The sequence below is a fragment of the Strongylocentrotus purpuratus genome, unplaced genomic scaffold (genome assembly GCF_000002235.5).
Source record: "Strongylocentrotus purpuratus isolate Spur 01 unplaced genomic scaffold, Spur_5.0 spur5_scaffold_5, whole genome shotgun sequence".
Lineage (NCBI taxonomy): Eukaryota > Metazoa > Echinodermata > Echinoidea > Camarodonta > Strongylocentrotidae > Strongylocentrotus > Strongylocentrotus purpuratus.
The window spans coordinates 13,484,859-13,512,588 of NW_022145611.1; the positions used below are offsets into that span (position 1 = coordinate 13,484,859).

The following is a 27,730-nucleotide window of genomic DNA, read 5'->3' on the forward strand; positions in this document are numbered from 1 at the left end:
CACAAATAATGAAAATGTAGTTTATGTACTGAAAAAGGAAACAAAGTACTAAACAGATTATGTACGAAGCATTTTCATTCTTTGCTGGTAGATATACAATGTATATTGTTATAAACTTCACAAACTTTGGAAACATATAATCCAAGTACATATTGACATATTCCAACATGCATGAAGAATGAAAGATGATCTCCTAGAATAATCTTTTGGATAATAATTATTCTTGTTTCATTATCTATTATAATAGTGTTTCCCAGTATTAATTGTCCCAACTTGCTTACCTGACGAGGTGGTTTATCTTATATAATGTATTCAGTATTTTATATATCACTCATCAACTTTGAGACAATAAAACTTTCAAATACAGATAAACAGACTGAAAAAAGTGAATTGAAAATATGCAGCATACAGGCATTTATTCATTACCACATTAAAACAAAAAAAATTACAAAGAAATGAATATAAACAAAAATTCATCTTTGGCACGAACAGATATGGCTCTACAAGTTGGTTTTTAAAGAATTTGTTCTATGATTGTTCAAACCTTTCACAAATTTATGCCTCCAAAGCTAAAAGTAATCAAAATAAATATATAATTGGCATATGACTTAGATATTCACAATATATTTATTTCATAAACATAGAAGAAGTAAAGCAATAAATAAATTCTAGCATAAATCGTTCACAAATGAGTTCTGATACCAATAACAATATAATCAAGTTGACAGGATGGCAGCAATTTGCAGGGTATTATTACTCAATTGTGTGTATCTCATCCCTTATAAAACATACCTTAATGGAAAAAAAGGAATTCTTTTAATGGTAAAAATTTAAAACATTTCATTTAGTTTAGAAAAAATTAATATCATCATGTACTATAGATGTATTTGATATATTCTAAACTGTGTAACTTCTAGGTTCTCAGTGACAATTAACACCTGACCAAAGTTGATGTAAATTGCACACATAATGTGCAAAAAATAATAAATTCATTATGATTCAGTTTTAACAATATATCATGAAGTCAGATCACTTGCCTGTTTGAAGATATACTCTCTGAATAAAGAAACTGGGTAAGAATATGATTGCAAAGCCCTCAGGGGAACAGTATTAATACTGATGAGGCTACTCTGGGTAAACAAGAAATGTCATTATCATTATAGTTATTATCGTTATTATGATGCCTTGAAGAAAAATTAATTTCATATGGCATTGAATTTAGAGGTTTCGAAAAAAGGAACAAGAAATTAAGTTACCAAGCAAAACGTCCTGCCATATTATCATTTTGAAAACATAATACATATGGTAAACTAGCATTATGTTGGCAGCTCTTACTTGAAACAATCTCTAGGAGCTTACTTTAAAAAGTCTTTGAGTATATATTTAATAATAAAAAAAAAAAGACATTTTTATAGCGCGACATATCCACCCAGAGGGTGCTCAAGGCGCTTACAATGATCGAGCTACATAATATACTTAAATACAATTTTACTTACAATACATTACACATTACACATAAAAAAGGAAGAAGATGATATTAGTTAAAGTTGGCCATTAGATAAGTTTTCAGGCTGGCCTTGAAACTATCTACTGATTTACAGTCCTTAAGTGTGTTAGGGAGACTGTTCCACTATTTGCGCAATTGCAAAATTCATCTACCTTCAAAAGGTCATGGATTTGACAAGTGATTGAAAATCGAAAATACCAACAGTATCTGTGCTACATAACAATCCTCAATAAGCATTTCTTTTTTCACAGGAAATTTTAATATTCAATTTAGAATTGGCAAAAAGGTTCATATCCATGTTGAACATAATGAAAAACTAATAAAATGGACAAATTCATGAGTATACATATTTCCTTTTCCTTCTTTGTTTACTTGTGTGTGTGAGTATGTGTGGTAGTGGTAGGGTGGGGGGGGGGGGGGGGTCCATCTCCCCATAAAATATATCTCAAAGCTTTGATAAATTCAAATATAAGTTAAAATATTTGTTTACACAATAACAAATTCAATCTCAATACATAAATTAAAACCACTGAAAACCATTACCGGTACCATATGTTTCTTTGAATAATGATTGATTGATGTCATAACTTCTATGTCACATTTTAATCTTCATTAAATACTTAAATTAATCAAGATCTTCTACAGAAATGGAAATTCATAAGAATAAAATTGGAACTTTGGCTCTGTACATGTATCTACATGTATGAAGTAAGGAATTGTTTTTTTAAACAAGAATTCAAGCAAAAGTATATTCATACCCACCCTTGCCTTCCTTTACTATTCATTAAATGATAAAATATATTCAAGTGTAAACATATGTCACTTTGACTTTCCTCTTTCTTAGACTGACCTGTTAATAATGTCTTGAAGTTGAGTTCTGGTCATGCGATTGCATTGTGAAAGAAACGGTGTGAAATCGACCAGAAAAGGTTGATCATTTAGCATATAAGAATTTGTGTGTACTGAAAGGTTCTGGAATCATCAAAATGATAAGAAATTTGGCCAAGTCTCGGCAAAGTTACAAACACTGTACACAGAAAGATGTATATGGGACTACACGAACATGTGGCGTAAAAATCCTACCCCCGAGTTTTACGATGTTACATGACATATTTAGAATATGAAGGCATTTGAAGAGCCATGCTTTTCAAGGAAAATGTCTTATCTGATGTTCTTCCACACTTGCATAATAAGAATGATAATGCTCACAAATTATTTTTCACCTCTTCCCAGAACTCAACCTTCTCTTTAATGTTTCCTGATGACATTCAAATAAGAAACATAAATGTTGTTCATTTTGTCGGGTGAATTCATATATGAACAAAATGATGCCTTTAAAAAAAAAACTAGATGGAATTCGACTGCGCGCAGTCGAAAATGATGCCTCCGTCATAGAGCAATTTTACAAACCAAAACAGAAGAAATTTTTCGAATTCAAGTTCAATTGTAATCCATTGACAGGTTCTCAGAATATCGTGATTACAAGCAATTTCTCATATACATATATGACCCTTTGATCTTTGACCTCATGACCCTAAAATCTACTCAGTTCATTGGCTCTGCAAGATGTCCTGAGTTAAATAGTAATCCATCTGTCAGTTCTAATGAGAATGCGTTCACAAGCTATTTTTGCATACATAATGAGCCCATGATCTTTGACCTTTGACCTTATGAACCAAGAATCTACTCAGTTCATTGGCTCTGCAAGTAACATACATGACCTAATTTTGGCAGGAATCCATCAATCGGTTCTTGAGATAACGCGATCACAAGCTGTTTTTGCATACATAATGTGTGCTGTGGCCTTTGACCTTTGACCTCATGACCCCTAAATCTAATCAGTTCATCGGCTCTGCAAGTAACATACATGACTTAAGTTTGGCAGCAATCCATCAATCGGTTCTTGAGATAACGCGATCACAAGCTGTTTTTGCATACCTAATGAGCCCTGTGACCTTTGACCTTTGACCTCGTGACCCCAAAATCTAATCAGTTCATCGGCTCTGCAAGATACATACATGACTTAAGTTTGGCAGGAATCCATCGATCGGTTCTTCAGATAACGCGATCACAAGAACGGGACGTACGTACGTATGGACGGACGGACGGACAACCCGAAAACATAATGCCTCCGGCTACTTCGTAACGGAGGCATAAAAAAGAAGGAAAAATTGATTATACAACCCCTCTAGAAAAGACTTGTTTCCAATGCTTCATCCCCATATGCCACATCACTACATAACTCACATAAACAACGGCGTTTTACACAAAAAGTTTCTTCTCATGACACAAATAATAAAAATATAGTACATCAGTTGATTCTATTGACAATAAATACACCATGTGGCCTTTGGTGTATATCAGACCATTTAAGCTGTATAGAGGTATCGATTTTGCACAACACAGCCATCTCATTTTCAAGTTCATTGGATACAATCCATTGCATATCTATCAGCATGTCCCAAGGTCACATGGCTGTACCATTTAGAGGTGTTGAAGTCTAGTCGCTGCATTATGCAGCTAAATTGCATGACAAAGCTATCTCTCTTTCCCTGCGTCAAAGTTCAATGTCAAATGTCAAAGTTCACACATTTCAGCAACTTGAGAGTGGTCAGAGGAACATAGTCTGCACATCATAGAGCTGGATGGCACCACAATGAAATCTCATTCTCCAGTTCTTCGGACAACTCTGGTTTAATCTTCTGTATCGCTTCCTGAACCTTCTGCACAAATGAGTAACCTACACATAGAAAGAGAGTAAGGGAAATATTTTTTAGTCACTACACAAGAACAAATTAAATTAAAAAAATGTTTTTGAAAATATTTTTAAAAGAATATTTTGGTCATTGACTTTTTTTAGGCCAACTCAAGAAAATAGTTAAACTCAAAATTCATATTGTGCAAACTACAGAGTTCAATGATAGCTTTTTAAAAAAAAAATTACATCGTGATCCCCCTTTCATTTTTTTTCTGGTATAATATTGTCTGAGCTCATTTATGAGCCAATGGCAAAGAGAGAACTAAAAGACAGGATAAGAATATTTCCACATCATATATATACTAGCAGGACCCGTGGAAAATCCACGGGATTCTAGGAGGGGAGGGGGAGGGGGGGGGGGGTAAATAGAAAGAGGCCTATGAGGTTATGTGCAATCAAAAATAATATGTGATTATTTTTATATAGGGTATAGACGATTTTTATAATATACCCTGTTTGACCATGAATGGCGACCGTCATACCCGTTTGAAAGCATTGATTTGATGCAAGAACTGTTTATCACTGAGTAAAGTATTCTATAGTATTCTAGTATTCTAGTATTCAGCTAATGAGCTAGGTTATGTTTTTAAACGACCCGGGACCGTCTGATTTTCTTGTGAAAACTTTACTTTGACAATTGATTATCGACATTCAGCATACAACTATACATGGCCAGAATAATCACAATCTAAGCTCAGGTTTCATACCTCTATAATCACGAAACTATATTGAAATCAGGGCAATAAGAGCAATTTCAAAGTGTTATCGAATGTCGAGTCTACTCTATGTAGCCCAGCTCAGCTCACACACAGTCACAGTTCCGACAGTGCACGGCAGCAGTGCATATGTGGCGCAATGCGCTGTCCGTGTGTGGACTCGAGCCTCAAGACAGCCAGCTTGCAACTGAACTGTAAGTTACGATGGATTCCTTGTGAAAACTTTACTTTGAAGAATGATTATCACAATTCAGTGACATGGACGGGATAATCACAAAGTTAGCCCTGCTTTCATACCTCTAATTCACGTTAACTATATACAAATGACAAATCACGGCAATCATAGAATGAAAGTCGCAAACCGACTGTGCGTGTGACATGAGCGTAAAATCATCGCATACACGTACAGGCATAGGCCGTCTGGCGTACAAAGCATACCCTATAGCAAGATCCATAACACGGGTAAGCCCAGCCCGTCAGAGCGTAGATTTACTACATCTCATCAACCGGGTGAGTCATCGGTTGATGTGTATTTCTCTGACACGCTACAAAGCATATCCTATAGCAAGAGGCCTAACTCGGGGTACGCCGCAGCCTTTACAATGAGACTTGCTACACCCGTTGACGCGAGTGGATTCTCGTCTATCGTGTGTCCCTTCGTCTCTCTTTGATAATTGGACAGAGGGCGGGTGCACGCCTTGTCAACTCGCTCTCGCGGGTTCGTCGCCTCCTCGCAATCCACGACGCCCGCCGTGCTCTCGTCCGCCCGTCCTCCCCGGCACCCCGAAACCGCGTTTAACGGCATGGACGTCGATCGCGGGGTCGAGGTGGCACGCGGGTTACGGGAGACAGGCCTCGTGGAATTGTGCCACCGTTCCCGCGCCACGGCGGAGGCGAGCGGGGTCGGGGAAAGGCGTTTTTGAGGAACCGTTTTGCCCCGTTTTGGACCCCCCGCGGCGATTTTGCGTATTAATAATATAGATAGCAGTGGCTCTTTAATAATGGATCATAAAAAGCACTTCTCATGTGGGAATTTTTAACTCAAAATGCACAACCTCCCCATAATGCTACAAACTTGTTCCCCCCGTTGACACGATAGTAATATTCATATGTTGTTGTTAATTCTGTAAAGCAAAAAACAAGTTTATAGGCCATTGCTAACTACAAATCTTAGTCCAGATTAGTTTGAAACCTGTGACTTTGAAAACTTACTAGATCCAAAGAAGATGGATGCTAGGATTGCCTTCCGCTGTGCTACATCAGGGTTCTTCTTCACCGACTCTGATGCCCCATGCTTATCAAAGTGATAACGGGTCCACCAAGACTTACGACGAGACCAGCATTCCTTAAGGAGTGCCTTGGCTTGCTTACTTCTGCTGTCAAGGAATAGCAAGAATTCAAAGATAATCGCTACCATTGGTAGAAGAAGCCTGGCTAAGACCAGGGTAATATCGGAGTGAATGAGAAACCGCTACATGTTGGATACTTATGGCTTACTATACAAGAGACCAAATACCATCATAAGTAGTTATATAAAAAGGCTACTTTTATTACACATTTATTTCCACCTTTGCAAAACATCATCTTTTCATGCAAGATTGATGTTATACCTGCCAATGATTACATATCTTCTAATTTATGTTTTCTGCATAAATAAGGTCATAATGAGGTATTAATTTTGTAAATACAGACCATCAAACAACTCATCCCATAAACCAAAGTAACAAGACCAACACACTTTTTAATACACAGTTCTGAGACCAAATATGACAATACACTTTCACAACGATACAAACTCAATGAATGGACCAAGAATGAATGACTCTCAAATTTCTCAGATTTTAGCTCTGTGGGAGCCTTCCTATAGTATAGGATGCTTTGTGTGATTAAACATAAATAACATACATCCTTACACAAACTCAGTCATGACAACTCAAAAGGTCAGAAGATGGCAAAGAAATACAGTGAAACCCGTACATAAGGACCGCTCAAGGGAAACGTGAAATGTGGTCTTTATAAGAAGGTAGTTTTGATGTACAGGTTCCTTTAGTACAGGTTTCAATGAGAAACCGTATTCAAGGGAAATGAAAATGTGTGGTCTTTATAGACAGGTGGTTGCTAAAGCAGGTTTATCTATACCTTTCTACTACCGCAATGACATGTTCTACCAGTGTCTCCCACAGTGCAGTGTTGTAACGGCAGGTACTGTAGTCAGCCATCTTGAAGAGCATGGGAAGTACCTCTGCTGAGTCTGCAGATCCTTTCTTCTGTTCTAGCAGCAGGTTTACGTACTCAAGAGTGTAGTCTTCTGCAGGCAAGATGGTGGCTAACTTCTGCAAGAAGGAACAAAAAGAACTTCCAGTTGTATACACAGGTGACAATTCAACATAAGTGTTCAATCACATTCTTTTGTTTTGTTTATAAATATCTTGTTGCTGGCAAAATGTATTAATATCTTAATTCATAGGGTTTTGATCACAGGTGCTGATGTCAAATTTAAGTCATGTCTTTCTTTGTGATGTTGTGTTATATATACATAGAATATTTCCATCTTGAGTTTAAGTTTTGACCTATCTGACAGATACAAAGACAAAGATATATTATGCAGTTGGAGAGAATGAGAATGAGAAAGAGAACGAGAGAGAGAGAGAAAGAGAACGAGACAGAGAGAGACAGAGAGAGAGAGAGACAGAGAGAGACAGAGAGAGAGAGAAAGAGAGAGAAAGAGAGAGAGAGAAAGAGAGATAGAAAGAGAGAGTGTGTGTGAGGGAAATGATGAAGGAGGCGTAGAGATAAATAGGAACACTAAATAGAGCTTAAGAAAAATATGTTGAAATAACCGGGAACTTCTGTGCTCCATTGATAACTGCTATTTTCATGTCACAAAACTTTCCCCAATTGCAAAAATTCACTGTCGTCATTGCATCTTTTTACAGCGTGAAACCTTCACAAATGTGGACCACTCACACAATAGGTGAAAGTATCATAATGCTAATGTTTCTGCTTTTAAGAAGAGGGTATAACAAACTTCAAGACAAATACATCAATATTCATTCTGGCCACCTTAAACTTTACATTGATAAAAAATGTCTTGATCAACGTTACCTTCAGTACTGGTTTGAGTTTTTTTGTTTTGTTATGCCTCTTCAAGAACTGATAGAGATAGACATGAGCATTAGGGTTTCCTGGGTTCTGGCTGAGATAGTTGTTGAGCAGTTCCTCTGCCTTGCCGACATTGTTTTCTTTTGCCTCCAACATCTAAGATAATAAACAATCGATACACAAATCTTTGAAAAATAAAAAATAATAATGAGTGGTATATAGCGGTCTTTATGTATAGATTTATTGTTGTGATCTATGTGTTAATATCGTCTATAGTCTATATTCTCTACTGCATTATGTTTTTCCGGTATTAACCATGTCCTTCCCCAGTCACATCAACAATACCAGTACCCGACTGACAACAGACGGAATATGAAATGACATTACCCTTTCGGACCAAACATCAGTAGATTTGGAGCAGATTTTGTAGTCAGTTTGGTAGTGTCACCGATCTATTCATAATACATGTAATAATAAGAATATAAAGTACAGTCCAACCTTTTTATAAAGGTAACTCAAGGGAAACAGAAAAAAACAGCCACCGTAGACAGGTGACCTTTCTAAACAGGTTCTACAACACACATTGCTTTCTCAGGGGAGGCAAAATGCATGGTCACTATAGACAGGTGACCTTTATAGAGAGGTCACCACCAAGACAGGTTTAAGACTGTATTTATAATGCGCCAACTCCTCAAGAATAATGTGCTCAAGGCGCAAAAGAAAATTATGGATAGTGAGAGTCTTCAGTTACGATAAACTTTTTAAATTCATTTTTATTACTATCAGTCAGTCGTACACACTAATAACCTTTCAAGTAGCTTTCAAACCTTCTGAGAAATAAAATTTTCTCCTCCCAAATCTATGGTGCTAGCCAAAGTAATGGCTATAACCTCAGAATGCATACACATCTCACCTCAACTTGCTTTGTAATGAAAATGTCCCATACTCCTGGATCATCGTTGAATTTGCCAAGATTGTTAAGGGCCCTCTTTCTGAGTGTTGCTTCTTTGATAACTGGTTACATAAAGTATAACATGAAAGCATCATACTTGCAAATCATGATCATTTTAGTGATCCAACATGTATGTCAATGATAGGATTTCATGAGGTGAATCTACAATCAATTTTACTTCCCTTATAATGGTACTGGGGGTGTTTCACAAAAACTGAGATTGACTTTAAGTTTGACTTTATTATGGCAGGCCATACATGCCACTGGTGAGAGAGAGAGAGAGAGAGAGAGAGAGAGAGAGAGAGAGAGAGAAGGGTAGGGGAAATAGAGAAAGAGAGAGAGAGAGAACGATGTGCGAGGAGGAGATTCCTGTCAATGCATTGAAAGTTACACATTCAATTGTTTGATAACAGACATGATTGTTCATCGATATAAAATTTATGAACGAAAACAAAAAATCACTATTTTGTACCTATTTCTCCCCTGTCATCATCACCTCCATTCTTTCTTTTTTCAAGCCATTGACAGTACCCCATCAACCCAGTATAGGCAGAGTTCATCTTCTTCCTGATCTGCAAGGAACAAGTTTGAATTCAAGTCTACATTATTGAAGTAGAAGTAAAATTCTGGTATTCTTGAAAATGCGACTTAAAAGAGCTGCTTAACCCAGTCCACTGATTAAAGAGTTCGAAGTACCCGTATTTAGCCTTTTCTATTTGGTACAAAAGATATGCAATTATGCTCTTCAATAAGGCATTTTATCAGCATTATTTCTCTTTTTCCTGGTACGATGTTAATATATCACTGTGATATGAATTAGCATACAAGCAAGTATTAAAATGGCGACTAGCTCATAAGTTGGGAATCGTTAATGAATCGTTAATGAATCAAGTGGTAGAGCCAGAGGTAATAATTGCTCTAATTGTAAAAAGCTTTCAAATATAACTACAGAGCTCGATCAAATATCAATACAACCATTATCATCATACCGAGGTAAAGCAAAATAACTACATAACATACCAGTCAATCCAGTCCATAAAGGCCACCAAAAAGAAACATGAAACACTTGACGGATGGCCTTTCTAGACAGGTTTCATCATACACATTTTCTACTAAGAAGGGGGGGGGGGGTATAAATGACCACTATAAATAGGCAGCCTTTCTAGACAGGTTCTAAAACACATGTTTTCTCTTACAAGGAGGCAGTACAGATGACCATAGCTTTAGCATGGCTGCCATTACAGTGCTCAAGCATTTCAAGGAATTAAGTCCTGCCAGGTTCCCATTTACATCACCTGGGTTGCGTGTGGCAAATGTAGATCGATGTCTTGCCAAAGTACATTACTTAGTGCCGTGGCGGGACTCGAACCCCGAACCTTCTGATCTGCAGTCGGTTGACTTATCCACTAGACCACAACACTTCTATAGAGAGGTGGCTATTAAATACAAATGTGACTGTACGAACCTCTGGTTGATTACTCTGTTGCTCCACCCAGCGCCCGGACACACCCCACATCTCCGTCAAGGTAGTGAAGGCATCCTTCATCCTGTTCTCACGGAGGAGGAAGAGGGCGTGCTCCAGCTTCTTCTGGTATGGATTGGTCATATTTATCTTCCGCACAAATCTGAAAGAGGAATTAGAGAGGTTTTCTCACCAGATCTTTGACAGATATCAACTTGGTTACTAATATTTTGTTAGTCTAAATGATAGTAGATGACATAAATCGAAACATATTTTAAAGTTTTCAGAAAAAATGGTTAACATTTTTGAGCAGGTTATACATCTAAAATCAATACCAAGCATGATTAAAACACGATTTGGCTGGTAGGTCGCTGATATCGATTCACTTACTTAATTTATGATTTAAATCAAAAAACCATTTGATATATATATATTTATATTTTGGAAATATAACTTTCCAGACTGTATTTCCAATGAAATGTTAGGCAAAAGATTAATTTATTGAAGCACTTTATTAGTCATATTGTATATAATGAGATTACTACATCATCATATAATAATGCAGGCTCTCACGTGCGTGAAAGAAATTTGACTTTCCTACCTATAAAGATCTTCTACTAGCTCAGCATTGCCACTGGGGTGATTTTGAAGTATGTGAGCTCCAAACTGAAAGAACAACAAGTGAGAAAAATCAACCAATACATACTAACGAATAATCATTACATGTAGGAGTTTAAATGCAGGTCATATTTCAAGGGTATTAGAATCAGATAAAGCATTTGAAGTACCTCAAAGCTTGAATGCACACTGCGTATAATTAGAACCACATGCCTCAAATACAATCACAATTAACCCAGCAGTTTGAAGAAAACAGTCAAATTTCTAAACTATGATGTGCAGGATACTCAATATGCTGCATTTCGTCATCGCGGCAGAGGATGTCTGCCATGACCACCTTAAGTTTTGACCAGCCAGCAATGGCTAAAATCAATAATTTGGCTGCAATTTGGGAAAATAAATACACATAATTATTATCAATTTATGTTGGTCCAAATATTTGCAAACAACTAGAAACAGGGCTGTAGCTGCAGGAGGCACCTGGTGGTGGGGCAAAAAAGAAAGAATTAAAACAAACAAAAAACAAACAAAAATAGAGAAAAGAGATGGAAAAATAGGAAAAGGACAAAAAAAGATGATAGGACCTCCTGCATCCTCTCCAAATCAGTGGCTACTTGAAAAAATATTGACATCATTTCATTTCCCTGGAAAGACTGGAGCAACCCCCCCCCCCCCCCACCCCTCCATGATGAAAGTACCCCCTCAATGGATGGACACATGCTATGCCACTGAGTGGATCAAGTAGGAATGTAAATGTAATAGTTAGATAATTACGATGACAGTGATATTTGAAACTTACCTTCCAAAGGCACTCCACATTGGGTGTTTGATACAAACACATAGTGCATAGGATCCTGTTAGCATCCTCCCATTTCTCTTGGAGAACGCACTCTTTTACCATGTTTGACATTGCCGTAAAACTTGTGGCATCTACACCTTCACAGTAAAGTTGACCTACGAGAAACAAGCAGTAATCTTAGCATTAAAACAATAGTATTAGCAACAAAATCATGTCTATTGTGATGATATTAATGCTTTGTATCCGTTTTTCAGTCTGCAGAATTCAACAGGTATTGAAAGGCTTCATAGTAATAAAATGTTGAAAACAAAAGGCTTTGGATTAAATCAGTAAAATCGTATAATGTACATCACATTAGAAGTGACTATTTGAGGATTTTGAGATGTAACAACAAATAAGAATTGAATAAATATAATAATCAAGACAACTGAAGCAGAAAACATTAATTGAAGTCTAACTTGAAGGAGTACATTTAAGAGTTGCCACAGGAGCATATGATGGTCCTCAAAAAAGTAAGAAGACAATGAATAATCAATAATTTTGCTTCATTCCTTTATCTAACTCGGTGGATTAATCATTTTTTCAAATCGTAAAAATAGATTTATCTCACCTTTGATATGATTTGCAAGGTGGGGGTGCTGAAGCAGGAATGCATCTTCTGAACTTCCTCTTTCCTCATGGCTCTGCTGAGGAGAACCATCCTTTTTCCTTTTCTTAGAACTTCCTGGCTTGGCCTCTGAGTTTCCTTTCCTTTTCTTTGGGATTATCTGATGTTCCCTTGAGTCTGTTGCACTTCTGCCGCTTTCTTTGCTATCTTTTCCTCTCGTTTTCTTTTGATCATTCAGTTCACTTTCAGAGTTTGTTGCAGTGCTCTTGCTTTCTTTCCCTTTTCGTTTATCTTTCTGGGGGCCATTCTGTGCATTCTCATTGCGTGATACAGTGCTTGTGCCGGCTTTGTCTATCCCTTCCTCTTTATTGGAAGCATTATGTTGTTCAAGAACGTAGTTTGTCACATTATTGCTTTGACTTCCTTCACTTTTCCCTTTCTTTTTCTTTATATAAGTACAGTCAATATCTGAGTTGATGATGCTACTCTTGCCAGCCTTTTCTTTTCCTTTCTTCTTGGAATCAATCTCTTTGATTTTAGTGAAATTTTCCGTTCCATTTTTAAGCAATTTCTTATCTTTATCTTTTTTCTTCTTTTTCTTTACATGCTTCTCCTTCGTTCCAGACTTTGTGACAGACATTTTCTTCTCTTTTTCTTTTCTTTTCTTTTTATCAGATTTAGTTGGAATGACAAAGTCTCTTAGACTGCTCTGGCTTCCTTCATCTTTTTGTTTCTCTTCCTTAGCATTTCCCTTCTCTCTGTTAGACTTAGAGTTTGTTGGCTTGGCCTTGGATGTTGATGGTACAGAACTTTCCATTATGAGGTCATCTTTCAATGAAGCACATATCTGGAGAAGAATTTTTCTATGAAAGAAAAAATAAAAGTAAGTGAAATGGAATTAATAAACTGCAAAGTTTTTTTTAAAGTCCTAAGAATAACTGACTTGTATATAATGAGAATGATTAAGAGAATGAGTACAAGAAGAAAGACCTAGAAGATAGTACCTGGAAGCTCGACTGCTGGCTCAGCATTCTTCCATTGTTTTCGGTAAAGGTAAAGATAAATAATGAATTGTTTTCTTACGATTAGACAATAATGTATTTCCACTCCCCTTCCCTTCTTCCCTTTTTTGTTTTCTTCTTTTGTATTGGTGTTTAGATTCTCTCGGCTTTCCTTTTCCTTTTTTCTTTTCTCAACAATACAGTGTATTCTTTTTAAGGGGTTGACGTACATAAGGCCAATTGCCCTTTTTGTTAACCCCACATTCCCATAAAATTTTGTTTGCTCCTTCCCTTTGTATTTTTTTTGTAATCGATCTTTTATCTGTATACCATGTTTGTATGTTTTGATGTTTTTATGGAGAATGAAATAAATGAAATGAAATGAAATGTCTGACTTAAACTCAAAGCCACCCATTTCTGTAATCCACTCTTAATAATCTCGGCCCAGCATCTTTAAGAAATGAATGATGACAATATCATAGACGTTGATTAAACAGACCCTTACTTAAAATACTAGACTTTATTTAGTCTAATTTTGTTCACTGGATAAGAAGTCGCACGCCGAATCATGCAAATGCAGAGCTATCAAGTATCACGCATTAGGCGTGACATCACGCATTTTGAGGGTCTGAAAATGCTCTTACGCACAAAGCGCGCGCTAGATTTTGAAAAAACGCTATACCTTATACGTGTGTTATACCCTCGCACGCGCGCTTGCGCGCCGAATCATGAAAATGTCACGCATTGCCGATCTTTGAACTTGGCGTCTCTGCAAATGTCACGCGTTGCTGATCTTTGAACTTGGCGTCTCTGGTTAAGGCATGCAGACTCGTAGACAGAAATAACCGTCTGAATAAAACTGACATTTGTTGACATTCCCCAATAATCGGAGGTCTAGTGGAGCCAGACGAAGTCTAAGCGGAACAACCGACGATATAGAAAGACTGAAGCTTTTGGTCTAGCACTAGTAAGTAGCTAGATCTAGGTCTAGATCTAGGTCTAGATCTAGATCTAGTAGCCATTGGTAGCACTAGCAGATTTAGGTCTATCTACAATAGCTTAGAACCAAGTATTAGTAAGATTATTTCATTTCTTATTCCATGAAAACGCAAAATGATGGGACATACGAAACACTACTTACTATACAGCAAAACAAAACAAGAATATGCATGGTCTACTAATCTAGTAATACTAGTCTAGATAGACCCTACATAATTATTCTCCCTTTATTTTTTACCCACACGAAACTCTACATATGGTAAAATGTAAACTTTCTACGCTGTCGACGCACGTGAACGTCTACTCACTCCACTTCCGATAGCAAATACACGACTGTTAACAATCACCAAACGGACCAAAGCAAAGAAAGGTAAGTAATAATCTTGTTTGTGTAAATGCTTTTATCTATAAGCAACATCATCTTTATTTTTGTAACTTACTTCCTAACTATTTTATTATCGGTGCTTGAACGTCGCGCCTAGTTTCAGCCAGTCCGGTCCAGCAGGCATGATGCAGCTCCGGCCAGCTAGCTCCCCCGGCCCCGGGGCGGGCGGCAGGCGTGAGATCGAGAGGCATGCTAGGGATGGATGGGCGTCCAGCCTATCTAAACCACTGCGGCATTGCCATTGAGTGGCTCCGAGCTGTAGCTGCGAGTGGTCGGTCCTGTAGCTTCGGCCGGGAATCTCTGTCCCGGTGGTCTGGCTGGAGCTGGAGTGTGAGTGTGGTCCATGTAGTGTGGGAGATACAGAAACTAGTCTATATAGGTCTAGATCTATCGTGTTACTGTTTACTTTGCAAAAGAGCTAGCTGTACAGTTTTCGGAGCTTTACATTTCATAATTAGACTTACTAGTTCAGAAAATGCCCCAGAAAATATGCAGGACAGACGTTGTGGCGAAGTTGTGTGTAGACTATGTAGGCCTGCAGATATTGTGTATCTGGACAGTAAATTAAAACTAAAATTTTAACAAGGTACAACAAGCAATATTACATGATGGTCTAAGTTACTCTAAGCCTCTGAGATTTACGTTTGACAATATTATAAAGGACATTCATGTAGGTTGTTGCTATTTCATTTATTTGATGCAAATTCCCAGTAAATCTGAAGGCAAAAGAGAAGGTTTTAATTTTGTTGAGTGTCCAGACACCCCCCCCCCCTTCCCGACCCCCCATCATACTATAAATTGATTTAACAATTGTGTTTTTAGATCTTCTTGTAATACATGTTTCTTAGTTGCATTTTTTCTTGATGAATCTAAATCTGTATATCCTCATCCTGTTGTTGTAAGTCAAAATGTCATTCCTAAAACTATTCCTGACATCAGAGTGATTTGAGTCTTTGTGTATTATTTTCTAGTTCATAATAGAATGTTCTGCCATTTTCATTTTATCTTTTATGAATGTTGCAGGTTGTGCCATATAGCAACAAATTTTTTCAGTGTCTCGGCAATCAGCACCTGGTCTAAAATGGCTGAAGCTGGCCCTTCAAGTTCTAATGATGGCTCAACAAGTTCCATCCAAAGTCCTGAACAGAGATTAGAACAGGCTTCAGTTTATAAGAACGCCGGCAACGAATGCTACAAGAACAAAGATTATAAGGGTGCTATCGGGAAATATCACAGATCACTGATGTATATCAAGGACTTAGACATGGGCGCAACGAGAAGAGACATGAGTGCTGCCCTGGGCTTAGCAAAGACACAGCCAGGTCAGGCTCAACCAGCCTCTATGAATAGCCAGCTCAGCCAAGCAACTATACCTCAATTTATGTTGGACCAAGCAGCCGAGTTTGAGTTGAGCTGTTTGAACAATTTAGCAGGTAACAATCGAGGCAGTGAATTTGTTTTTGTATACCTTTTATATCTACGACACTCTCTTTCAGGATTGTGTGTCTGAGACATATTTTTTCAGTCATTGAGCTATATATCATTATATAATTGGAAAGTGAAATCATCCTGAATATCCACCATTCTTGAAAATATTTTTTTTATTCACTTAGGCCAAGGTGTGAGGGAAACAGGTAGGGGGGGGGGGGCTGTTACGGGACATTACCTGTACATTTATAATTCTCATATCCAATTAATTATATGAGAATTCCTTTTCTGATGAGGTAATTAGGGCAAGTGAAACAGAGAGACAAGTAAACTGAGGATTTGCTTGCCTTATTCAGCATGCAGTCACTTTATACCACCCTGCATTGACCTTGTAAAGACATTTCTGACCCTCTTCTGTTTCTTCGTCTTTCTCATTGCCTACAGCTTGCCTTCTTCAACTGCCAGCACCCGACTACAGCAAAGTAGAATATTACTGCAATCAGGTACTTGAGAGGTGCGATAGGAACGGGAAAGCATTGTACAGAAGAGGTGTAGCACGGTACCAACTACACGACTATCAGGCTGCACATGACAGTCTTTCAAAAGCACAAGAAGTCTCACCGGGAGGTAGGTTAAAAACCTTAAATCTCTTTTTTTTCCGTCAATGATTCTAAAAGATTCATAGGATCTCATCAGGTGGGCGTTTCACAAAACTTGTCACCAGTGACAAATGACAGGTTTTGTTATAAGCTACTGAAATCCTTGCTTCTGATTGGTTATCAGCAGATTTGTCACTGATTTTTGTAATTTGTCATTGAAAAAAGGCTTTGTGAAATGCCCCCCTGAACAGTTATATTATGTGTAATAATAATAATAATAACAATATTTATAAAGCGCAACATATCCATCTCTAGAGATGCTCAAGGTGCATACATAGGAGGAGCAATAGCTCAGTGGTAGAGCAGTGGTCTCGTAATCAGGAGGTCCCGGGTTCAAAACCAAGTCAATGTTCTTGTGCCCTTTGGTAAGGCATTAATCCTCATTACCCTCGGAGAGGATTTAAAGCCGTCGGTCCCCTGGTTGCTTACTTACAGGCATATACGTTGTATAGTGAGTAGTGAATTCCGAACCTAGCCCCACTTCTTTTCTTTTCTTTGGAAATTAGGGACAAGATATACATTGTATATATATATATATATATATATATGCTTTCTTAGCAGTGAACAATAATTCTTTTCATCCAGTGTCCTTTATAAATTACGCCCACTGACTTCACAATGCATATTTAGGTCATCTACTTCAGGCTTTATAAGTTATTAATTTCCATTGTGTTGAAAACATCAGCCCAATATATTTCTGGTGCTTTCATTAATATTTGCTAAGATATTCAAATGAAAATATAAGTACTTGGATTGTGTATCTCCCTTAAAATCCTTCAAAGAACCTAACGGAAAGTTCCCAATGAATATTTTTATCAGAATATTTTTGTAATTTTTAAACTCTTCTGTATTTTTGTTATCTACATCATTTGATAAGAGACTATTTAAAGAAATGATGGAAGTAATAATAATAAAGCAGCCCTATATTTATTAAACTTATTTGCCTTATCATTTTTAGTGACTGGGAGGGGGTGGGGCTACAGGGGGCGAGGGTTACCAGGGCTACCAACTATTTGCAGTCAAACCCAAAACAAGGAGGAATATAAATTAAAAAATTAAGCCTTACAAGTAAGCAACTACTTCTAAAAGATGTGTTATTAGAGAATTTAAAATTTGAAAAAACATTCTTGGATGAGTTGCCTTGAAGATTCAGAAATCAAGCAAGTGTGATTTCTTTTTACAATAGCGCCATCTACAGTTTGTGCATGAACATTTGCACTGCACTTTGCAACTTTGAGCATTTGAGTGGGCAGGGAGCCAAGACAGTAGTTGTAGTGTGCAAACTCTTGGTCTTTTTCTCTTCAAATAGATAGATAAGTGACTGATTACCATGCTACTGATCAATGCAGTTGTATAAAAGATCTGTGCTATTTTTAGAAACAGTGAACAAGTTAGAACTTGTTTTCGGGAATGATAGAATTATTTTTACAACTATCCGAATAAAGACCCTTCACATAGGCTATTTAATACAGTATGCTCAATTAGACTGGGCACACCCCAATCTCAACCATATTCCGACTTTCCAAAGCCAATCAGAGAATAGTCTTCTTCTTTTTTTTTTAGCAGGTGCCTCCTACTAGGACAAAAGGCTCTGAAAGCAAGCTTGCAAAATTCTTAGCAAATATGTATGTAACTTTAAGATTGGTGTATTTATTTTATGGATGTTTGGTTTTTGAGAAAAATAAGTGTTGCTCATATTGTATGCATAAGAGTTAGTACAAGGGAAGGGGGGGGGGGAATGCTTCATTTGTATTCAGAGACTATTCTGTCATTTCACCTTCAGATATTTGTAGAAAGAGCTGTATCGTGATACAAATATTTGTTCATCATCTTATTTTGGTCATTCTATCTGTTTGACTTTCAATTTTTATTTCATTTTTAATAAATTAAAAAGAAAGAGTATGTTTTGTAATCCTAACTCCTTGTTTCAAATGTATCATCATCATACAAAAGCCTGCTTTAAGTTTGGGTACATGATATGATTATGTGGCTTCAGGGAGAAAGTACATGTAGCTACTCCCCCACCCAGGCCTGCCCCCACCCACCTACACATACACACACACACCCACACAATTTGTAAGGTGTTATCAGCATGTTCTCTTGGATGTGGTTCATTGTATTTTTAACCACCCCCCCCCCCCCAAAAAAAAAGAAGAACATCCGTATGTTGGTGTTTTTGACATCCTAATGCAAATACCACATCCCCTCTCTTCTCTCTCACTTTTGTTCTTATCTACAATGTTTGAATTCTATATTCCTTTCATTTACACACCTCTATCTATCCAATTCTATTCAAACCTATCTACCTACATGTATATTGTACTTGTTAATCCGAATGCCTATCTGTAGATGTATCTGATTATACATCTTTCTGTATATTTTTAAAATGTTGCCTATCATATATCTTTTGTAAATTGATGTACAGTCGATTTGACAACTAATAGTCGTTATTTTCCCACTTGAAGACATTTTCAAGCCCTACCTTTTTTTAGGGAAGTTCTAAATTAAAATTATCTTTCAAATGCAGTTGGAATTTAACTTTTTCATTTTTTTGGCCTGCAAATGGGACATAGTACCTTTAACTGAAATTTCTCCAATAGCATACAACAACATTCTTTTTCATTTGCTATAGTTTGATAATTTTTGAAATTTTGAGTAATTTGTACTTAATTGTCACTGATTATTCCAAAAATCATTGTTATAGGAGCTGCAATTTCATAAATTACTTTTCTAAAATCCAAGGGTGAAACATTGTGGAAGAAAAAATATAATAATAGAGTTATCAAGCAAATAAAGAGAGTAAGGAAATCAACATAGTAGTTCTTGCCATGTGCATACACTGCATATCAAGCGGTCTTTTTATTTATGCAGTGAATGTTATTTCCAGCAGGTTTTCAGTAGTTTCCTCATATTTGCTGGTCCAAATGCTCAAACAATGTAAGATTACATGAAGCTGTTTTCTCTGAACTGCAGGGAATGTAAATGGATAACATATATGACAATAAGCATAAGTAATAATGATAATAATAACAGTGGAGTCCAGCACTCATGTCTGGGACATTGACACCTATTATTAACCTAGTTTTAGCACGGCTGCCGTTACATCGCTCAAGCATTATAAGGAATCAATTCCTACCAAGTACCCATTTACCTCACCTGGGTAGAGTGACAAATGTAGATTAATATCTTGCCAAAGGACAGTAGTGCTACCACAGGGATTTGAACCCGTACCTTGTGGTTCACAGTCCAGAGACTTATCCACTGGATCAAAACACCTCCATGTCTAATTTGGACTTCTTGTACTGGCAACATTAATTTATTTTGAAATTCTATCTATACCAAGTGGCCTACGCGTTACAATGATTTATTAATTGGTATTTATCATGAGGAGAACAAAATCAATCAAAGTCAATGAGGAAATGGGGGGAGTTCTAGTTTACTTAATGCTATTATATGGTGAAAAGATCAACCACAAACACTTCATAAAGAGAAAAAGAGAGAGAGAGAGAGAGGGGCGGTGGACAGAGAGAAAGAGAGAGAGACTGACAATAACTTTAATCTCACATCTGGACACTCCCTTTATTACATACCATTAAGTTCATACAGAGTCCAATGTTGCAACAACAGTATCAGTTCATTTGATCACACATTTATTTTGCATTGTCATCATGCCATTATATACTCCTCTTTTATTTTTTACCTCATTATTCTCCACTTTGTTTATTATGATACGCAGAACTATTATTGATACTTCCAACATATTTAGAGTTGAAGGCTTGAATAATAGAGTTCCTCTCTCTCTCTGTCTCTCTCTCTGTCTCTGTCTGTCTCTCTCTCTCTCTCTCTCTCTCTCTCTCTCTCTCAAGTCCATTTCTTCATCCAAAAGTACCCGGTAATGCTAATATGGGAGGTGAGGTATCCAATTTACATGTACATATAAATAGGCCTTACTGATTCTTGCTATTAACCTGAATTCATATAATAAATGATAATATATATTAAAACATATCAGAGGACTTTAGCTAACATGAAACCATTGAAATGTGAATATTTCTTGTTTTCATTGGTTTAGAGTAGGCCTACATGTATATAGTATTTTGTTGTTACGTTCTAGATGTTTTTGTAGAAATTGGAAGGAAATGCTTGGTATAAGAATTCACATTAAATTTATAGTTTTGTGTAAAGAACCGTGAACACCCTCTACAATTTAAACCATTTCCATAGCCATCTGATCTGTATCTATGTTCAAAAATGGTTTTGTTATTGAATTCATCAGAAAATGTTATTTCATAAAGCTAGCGCGTGACATGACCCTTTTATCACACCCGAACCTTACCAAACTTCTTCCCACCAACATCCGAAGAAAAGCAAATTCAAAAGAAATACGGAGAAGAAAGGAGAAGTCAACACAGGGGTGTGAAGATCGCTCCTTTAAAAGGTCCAGGATCAGACCGGTACCTATGCACCTCATGGTGTGGCTCACAGTGGGGGTAGCTGTGAGGTATCATGGTTCATTCCAAGTTCATGCCCATCATTTATGGTTTGGGTTTTTCTCTGTTTGGAAAAATAAGATTACACAAAGGGAAGGAAAAAAAGCCGCCCACACACCCAACCACATGTAGAACTCAACTGTGCAAAAGGAAAAGTAAAGGAGAAGGAAATGCAGAAGAAATGGAAAATGAATTATGGTTTGATGATGGTACATTTCAATGATCTGACTGTATAGGTTTATTTTCGTGACCAGAAAATCCACTTCATCCCTAATCTGAATTGTCTTTTTGTTTGTTTGTTTTGTATTGTTTTTTTGTTTTGTTTTATTGGTTGAAGGAGCAGGTAGAGATGTGTGCAGTATCTGAAATGTGAGATGGCTTCAATAGTTTAAATTGTTAGCAATAACTTTCTCTATGCCAGATTTTTTTTTTAATTCAAAAAATGAAATACAGTTCAGTAGAAGACCAAATTTAATCAAAGTTAATAATTTTAACTTTAGTTATTAACTTCCATTATGGACTTAATTAATACAAGTATCTTGAGCCATTTGCTATGACACATTTAGTAATAATGTTCATTATAAGTGCACAGGTTATCGCAAGTGCGTAGACCATACCTGTATATTTCTCTCATCTGAAACATACACGTGAAATTCATGCAGCAGTCTCACCAATTTGGTATAAATAGAGTTATTCCCGAGTCTAAAGGTGCAAATGTTCATGATAATCAACATTTCACAGTGTTCTATTGATACTAGATGTCCACGACGGATGCCAAACCAAGATAACAAATAAAAGTGTCATAGTGGACTGAAAGAACACTTTGAAATCATGTGGAGTCTATCCTTGAAAATCTTGAGACAATAATTTTCTCTCTCTCTTGGTCTTATTTCTCTTTACTGATTCTCTTATGAAGTGTCTGGGATTCTGAGATTGTAAACGAAAGTTCATATAGTCATGCTGTGAAGATACACTTTTGGATCAAAACAGGGGAGAATAGATCTAAAAAAATGATATAAATAGTCTGATTTTTTGTCCCTTCTTCTTTTCCTCCTTACTTTGTATCGGATTGCAGCAAGCATCTGTCATGTTTTATCAAATGGTGCAGATTAAACTTCTATAATTCTCACCATTTTATCATTTAAATATTTTTTTAAAGAATGGGGTGTTGAAAATTGAAATGAAGTGAAAGGTAGGCCTACATACATGTAAAGTTCCTACTAATTCAATTGCTCAACTGAGAAAACTCAATTATGTACAATAAAACAATTGCTTTGTTATGATTATCGGAAACATGAAGTTGATCCGTTTTGCTCTGCTTTCCCCCCTCCAATGGGAAGGTCCTTCAAACAAAGCCTAAAGATTACAGAGCTGTTAAATGATTGAGACAGTTTTATTATCAGAATTACACTTTTGAAATGATCTAAAAGGTGCTCCTCCGACCTTTCCTGTGTGCACAAACCAAATGTCGTAAAACTTAAGCTGAGATTAGAAATTGGAAGCATATACTGTCTAATTTATACAAATGCTGTTTGACCAGCATATTTGATGCACTTTTATTGTGTCCTTGACCAAAATTGTAAATTACCTTTTGAAATGCACACACCTGAGTAGTCGCTTAATGACATTTGGACATTGCTGACCAACGGAAACCCCATTAAACTTTTCATAGAATTTTATTCATCATAGGAAGTTTTTTATTATCTAAGTCCCTTATTCTTTATTTTTGAGTTATGGGAATAGGCTTTTTCAGGTTAGTCAATTTATGATATATGGACACTAATGACCAAAGGAAACCCCATTAAACTTTTCATAGAATTTTATTCATAATAGGAAGTCCTTTATCCTTTGTTTTGATTTATAAGAATATGGTAGGCATTTTCAGAATCCTATATGTGGCAAGTGTTTACCGGTACATCCCTAAATAACCATTACTCTCTTTGAAGAAAGAAAAGACTACCATATTAGGCCTGCTGTAGTTATTCTCTTCTTAATTTGTAATGTAGAACTGTGCAGGTTTTTCGGTTTTATTTGTCGTTCTACCCAGACTGGACCGACTTGCTCATTTAACAAAGCCTGCTTTCACCTCCATGAAAATAGAATTCCACACATTTTTGCGGACCAAATTAACTTAATGAGGCCAACAGGCATTTGTTGAGAAATTTTTGTGAATACCCCCCTGTGATAATCATCATAAGAATTGGCCTGTAAGTGCTTTAGCAGTTTGGTGCAAAATCGCTGTAAGAAGAAATTGTATTTTTGTGTCAATGACCGAGTGTAATGCCCATATTTTTACAAGGACCGCATACCAGGCAGGGAGTGGGATAACCATTTTTGAGGGGAAAAAAAAGAAAATCAGTTTTCCTGCCTGGTATTTACTTGTGGCTTTGTTCAAAATCTTGCCCTTGCCCGCTGTCGACTCCATGCAGAGTTGTGTGATGTGTTTAACTACCAAATTTGTATTTCTAATTGATGATAAGAAAATTTGCTCCCTCCCACATAGCGCCTGCATGTAGTTTGATTGCACAGAAAGTATTTTGATGTTACATGTACTCTTCTTTTGTCCTTCAAATCATGTCTTTCTGGTCTTTCTTTTGTCATTTAAAACTTTTTGAAATGTTGTTGAATATTTCAGATGTCATCATGATAATGAACCCTCTTTTTCTCTATATATCCCAAAGATTATGATTAATGTTAAAAACTTGTACATCCAGCCTTTAATTTAAAGCCCTTCTGCCCCCCAAAATAATTGCCATTTGTTTGATTATTTGTAATAACAATTTGTAACAGTGAAGTTCTAATGATTTTTTTAAAAATAATTTCATAAGTGGAATCTTAGACAAGTGCATCATGAAAACATATCCGAGCTGGGATATATATTGATTGATTGATTTATGATTGTTTTATCTGACTGCTAAGAAAGCATGTGTAAGCTTGTAAGTTAGCAACCAGGGGACCAACAGCTTTAAGTACTTTCTGAGGGACGTACATGTAGTAATGAGAATTGATGCCTTATCAAAGGGAATGAGTGCATCGGCTTGGTTCCAAATTTAGGACCTCCCTTTTACGAGACCACCGAGTCGTCGCGCCTCGTCATGTACAACCAGTATAATACTGCTGGATAGATGTGGGCATGTAAAATTGTTCAAATCTCTGTAGTATAATTATGCTGTGAGCTTAGTTGCTGAGTGTTGACAGAGTGGAAAGATATCCTTAGATTTTAACTCTGATATTCATAGAAAATCATGAAAAATAACAAAATATACAATGAAAGGGTAGTACTCAGTGTCGTCAACAAGATCCGTTTCATTTTCCTTTTGCTACCAAAACTTAACCTCATCTCCAAATGTGGCAACTCCACAAGCTAAATTTGTAAACAAAGGTCTTATTTTTAAATGGTCAATGATATTGTGTAATCTGTAGAGGAAATTAGGAGCCATTAAAAAATATTACAACTGTAAGAAAATACCATTGAAAGGAAATTAGAAAACTATCTTGTCCCTAATTGTTTCACCATGTTTTAAATTAGCGTCAAGTTCTGCAAGATGATCTATCAAAGGAAATGAGAGGAAAACAAATCATTGGCATTAGATTACAAAATATAAAGTCATTGGCATTAAATTACAAAATGTTAATAGTAGTAGTTTTGTCACTTCCGTGTATGTGTATTTTCTTTCAGGAAATTTCATTTGTGAATGGAAATGGTAGTGGGAAAAATTCTTTCATTGGAAGGAAGGAAGGAAGAGTTCCAGAGAAGTAACAAAAATATCTCAGTGACTCTGTCTATTAGTGTGTTTTGTTGTGATTCAGATCAAAACTGATGTTTTTGTGGATATTATTGTTTTATGAAACAATAGTTTGAACTATGTATAGACTGGAAACTTGGCTTTTCATTTCCTGTTTACCAACTATATTCCAATTATTTATTTTATTGTTATGATTTCAGAGAAAGATAGTCCAACCATGACAAAGCATGCTGGCATTCACTTAATTACTGACAAAATCATTAAAGAACATGCGAGGAAAGCGAGGACTCTACACTTGTTTGTGGTTTCCTAGTTTCTCTAAATTCTCCACCACATCAATGGTTTTCTGACCATTTCAGAGTCATTCCGCTCTCGTCGCAGAGGGTCTGTTTTAATCCCTGACACACCCACTTAATCGTGAAAAGGAAACGAGAAGAAAATAGGTGTAAATTGGCTCCCCATGAACATACCCCTCCACAGACGATTAAAAAAGAAAGAAATAGAAGACACAGCTTGATGAGGTGTTGTGTTTTCTAAGAATTAGGTTTGTGACAGTCATCTCAATTTTCTCCGGTGTAAATGATACGTACCTTTACATCTTACGGGCAAAATGTCTGTTTTGTTGTGCTGTCAGCTCTAACATAATATGTTGTATAACAAGTTACATACATGTAGATGTATATCTTTATGTGGAGATAATAGTGCCCCTATTGTCTCAGTGCTTTTGCTATATGGGAATATAGAGAAAAAGAAGGGGGAATATTATCACCTTAACATACAAAGTAGTTGTTAATTGTTGTTTAGCCACTATTATACTCAATCTGTTATGTTCTTGAAATATATAATTCTTATGAATTCATACTTTTAGTGTGTTCTACCCTTTCTCTTTGTAGATTCCAGCATCAAGAAATACATGCAGCTATGTGATAAAGCCATGGTAAAGCAGGCAAAGGATGAGAAGACAAGATACAGAGGGATGTTTGACAAAATGGCCGCCCAAGGAGACCAATGACCCCATTCACACTGAAGAGATGTCTACTCTCCTAAATGTATCGGTGTGAAAGTCCACATCCATTTCTGCACCATTGGACTGTGACTCTGTGAGGCCATGTTCACACTTGTGTCAAGGAAGATAGATACAAATGTAATGACAGACATAAATTCTTGCCCTGTTCACATCATAATTTCGCCGCTGTTCCATAGTTGTGGTGTGAATGACCACATCCATTACTGCACCATAGCATTATGGAACCATGTTCAGGCAGTCGTCAAAGGAGAGCAAGATACATTCATAGAGGACATAATGTTTTGCCCTGTTTGCATTGTCATAATGTCTACTCTGCGTAGTCGTTTAGTGTGAAAGATCATTCACATTACTTCTCCAAGCCGTGGTACCAGGATAACATTGGCACCAGGCAAGAGAACAAGACTGGTATAATAATAAAGATCAAATGGACAGAAATTTGTTTAACCTAGTTTGTATTATTGTGTCTTCATTGGATTTTGTGTCTAAAAATCTGCTTTCGCACATTGAGTCTGGGATTATTTCAGGCATAGAAAGGCAAGAGACTCCAGATTATTTTTTTCAAAATACCTGACCTGTTTTACATGTGAATAATGGATTTGAATTGAATCTTAAGTGTTAATGCATCAATTAAATACAATTAAATAATACCTGCATGGATTCATAATGTTTTTGGCACATGTAACTCACAACTACATATGAGTGGCATGAGGGTTTTATATCCCTGTCATTTCCCTCTTCACATTGTTAATGCTAGCATGAAATTACTGGACAGATCATGGATGCAAATATGTTTGAGAGCATTTAGATTAAGATGTTCATGTTTGAAAAATCATACCGATATACTTTTCTCAATTGGTTATCTTTCCATTCAAACTAGCACGAAGAGAGAATGAATGTATACGTGATATTGAATATTTGAATAAAAAGTAAAAACCCATGCCTAACAAAACTTTCTTGATTAATTTAAGATGGATTGGTGTAAAACGTGCCATGAAATGTGCTTCATGTCAACATCAAAGAGACCTTTGGACTTAGTGACAGTTGTCAACATACCTGTAACAAAGAAGCTGACAAAACTTTTTTTTCAGAAAAGGGCAAAATGCAGAGAGAAGAGAGTCGAAAGTCTAAAAGACAGATACGGTATGAAAAATCACTGCCAATCAATTGGACCACCTGCGCACACATTGTGAATTCATCCTGGAAACATTTTTTTTACAATGAGTTGAGTGAATCACCATTTTCTGACAGAGACTGATAAACATTCAATATTTCTCTCACTGTTAGATGGTATTCCATCAAAATATACTATTATGAAAATTATTATTATGCCTTGGAAACATTTTAAATTATGATTATTTTGATTATTTGGTCCATGATTTTTCTGGTGTCATGCGTGTATTAATGTTTCCATTCCTCGTGGTATGTGCTTTATGTATGTCGTTCAAAGTGGAACATCACTTACCACTCGTTAGTT

General features: G+C 36.5%; 2 protein-coding genes across 3 annotated transcripts; one reads left to right on the forward strand and one right to left on the reverse strand.

Annotated features, from left to right (window-relative positions):
• Positions 1 to 3,666: 3,666 nt before the first annotated feature.
• On the reverse strand, positions 3,667 to 15,080 carry LOC105440467 (TATA box-binding protein-associated factor RNA polymerase I subunit A). Of its 2 annotated transcripts, none has more exons than XM_011670658.2 (11): positions 14,962 to 15,080; positions 12,525 to 13,384; positions 11,915 to 12,069; positions 11,099 to 11,163; positions 10,501 to 10,660; positions 9,508 to 9,607; positions 8,997 to 9,097; positions 8,087 to 8,239; positions 7,121 to 7,314; positions 6,194 to 6,354; positions 3,667 to 4,247 (listed from the first exon to the last, which is right to left on the reverse strand). In XM_011670658.2, the coding sequence occupies exons 2-11, from the start codon at positions 13,336 to 13,338 to the stop codon at positions 4,141 to 4,143; spliced, it is 2,010 nt and encodes a 669-aa protein (XP_011668960.2). In that variant the 5' UTR covers positions 13,339 to 13,384; positions 14,962 to 15,080; the 3' UTR covers positions 3,667 to 4,140. The 2 variants fall into 2 exon arrangements, with proteins under 2 accessions (XP_011668960.2, XP_011668959.2); XM_011670657.2 differs by having other exon boundaries at positions 6,194 to 6,357.
• Positions 14,784 to 27,193, forward strand: LOC763552 (tetratricopeptide repeat protein 9C). The gene is made up of 4 exons (XM_001199567.4): positions 14,784 to 14,891; positions 15,930 to 16,339; positions 16,779 to 16,961; positions 26,123 to 27,193. The coding sequence occupies exons 2-4, from the start codon at positions 15,988 to 15,990 to the stop codon at positions 26,239 to 26,241; spliced, it is 654 nt and encodes a 217-aa protein (XP_001199567.2). The 5' UTR covers positions 14,784 to 14,891; positions 15,930 to 15,987; the 3' UTR covers positions 26,242 to 27,193.
• Positions 27,194 to 27,730: the final 537 nt, after the last annotated feature.

Coding starts and splice junctions, on each gene's coding strand:
- LOC105440467 (XM_011670657.2), bottom strand. CDS start 13,338: ATGGAAAGTTCTGTACCATCAACATCCAAGGCCAAGCCAACAAACTCT. Junction 9,098..9,507: donor TGATGACAGGGGAGAAATAG/GTACAAAATAGT, acceptor TTATGTAACCAG/TTATCAAAGAAGCAACACTC. Junction 8,240..8,996: donor TCATTACAAAGCAAGTTGAG/GTGAGATGTGTA, acceptor TTATTATCTTAG/ATGTTGGAGGCAAAAGAAAA.
- LOC763552 (XM_001199567.4), top strand. CDS start 15,988: ATGGCTGAAGCTGGCCCTTCAAGTTCTAATGATGGCTCAACAAGTTCC. Junction 16,340..16,778: donor CTGTTTGAACAATTTAGCAG/GTAACAATCGAG, acceptor CATTGCCTACAG/CTTGCCTTCTTCAACTGCCA. Junction 16,962..26,122: donor ACAAGAAGTCTCACCGGGAG/GTAGGTTAAAAA, acceptor TTCTCTTTGTAG/ATTCCAGCATCAAGAAATAC.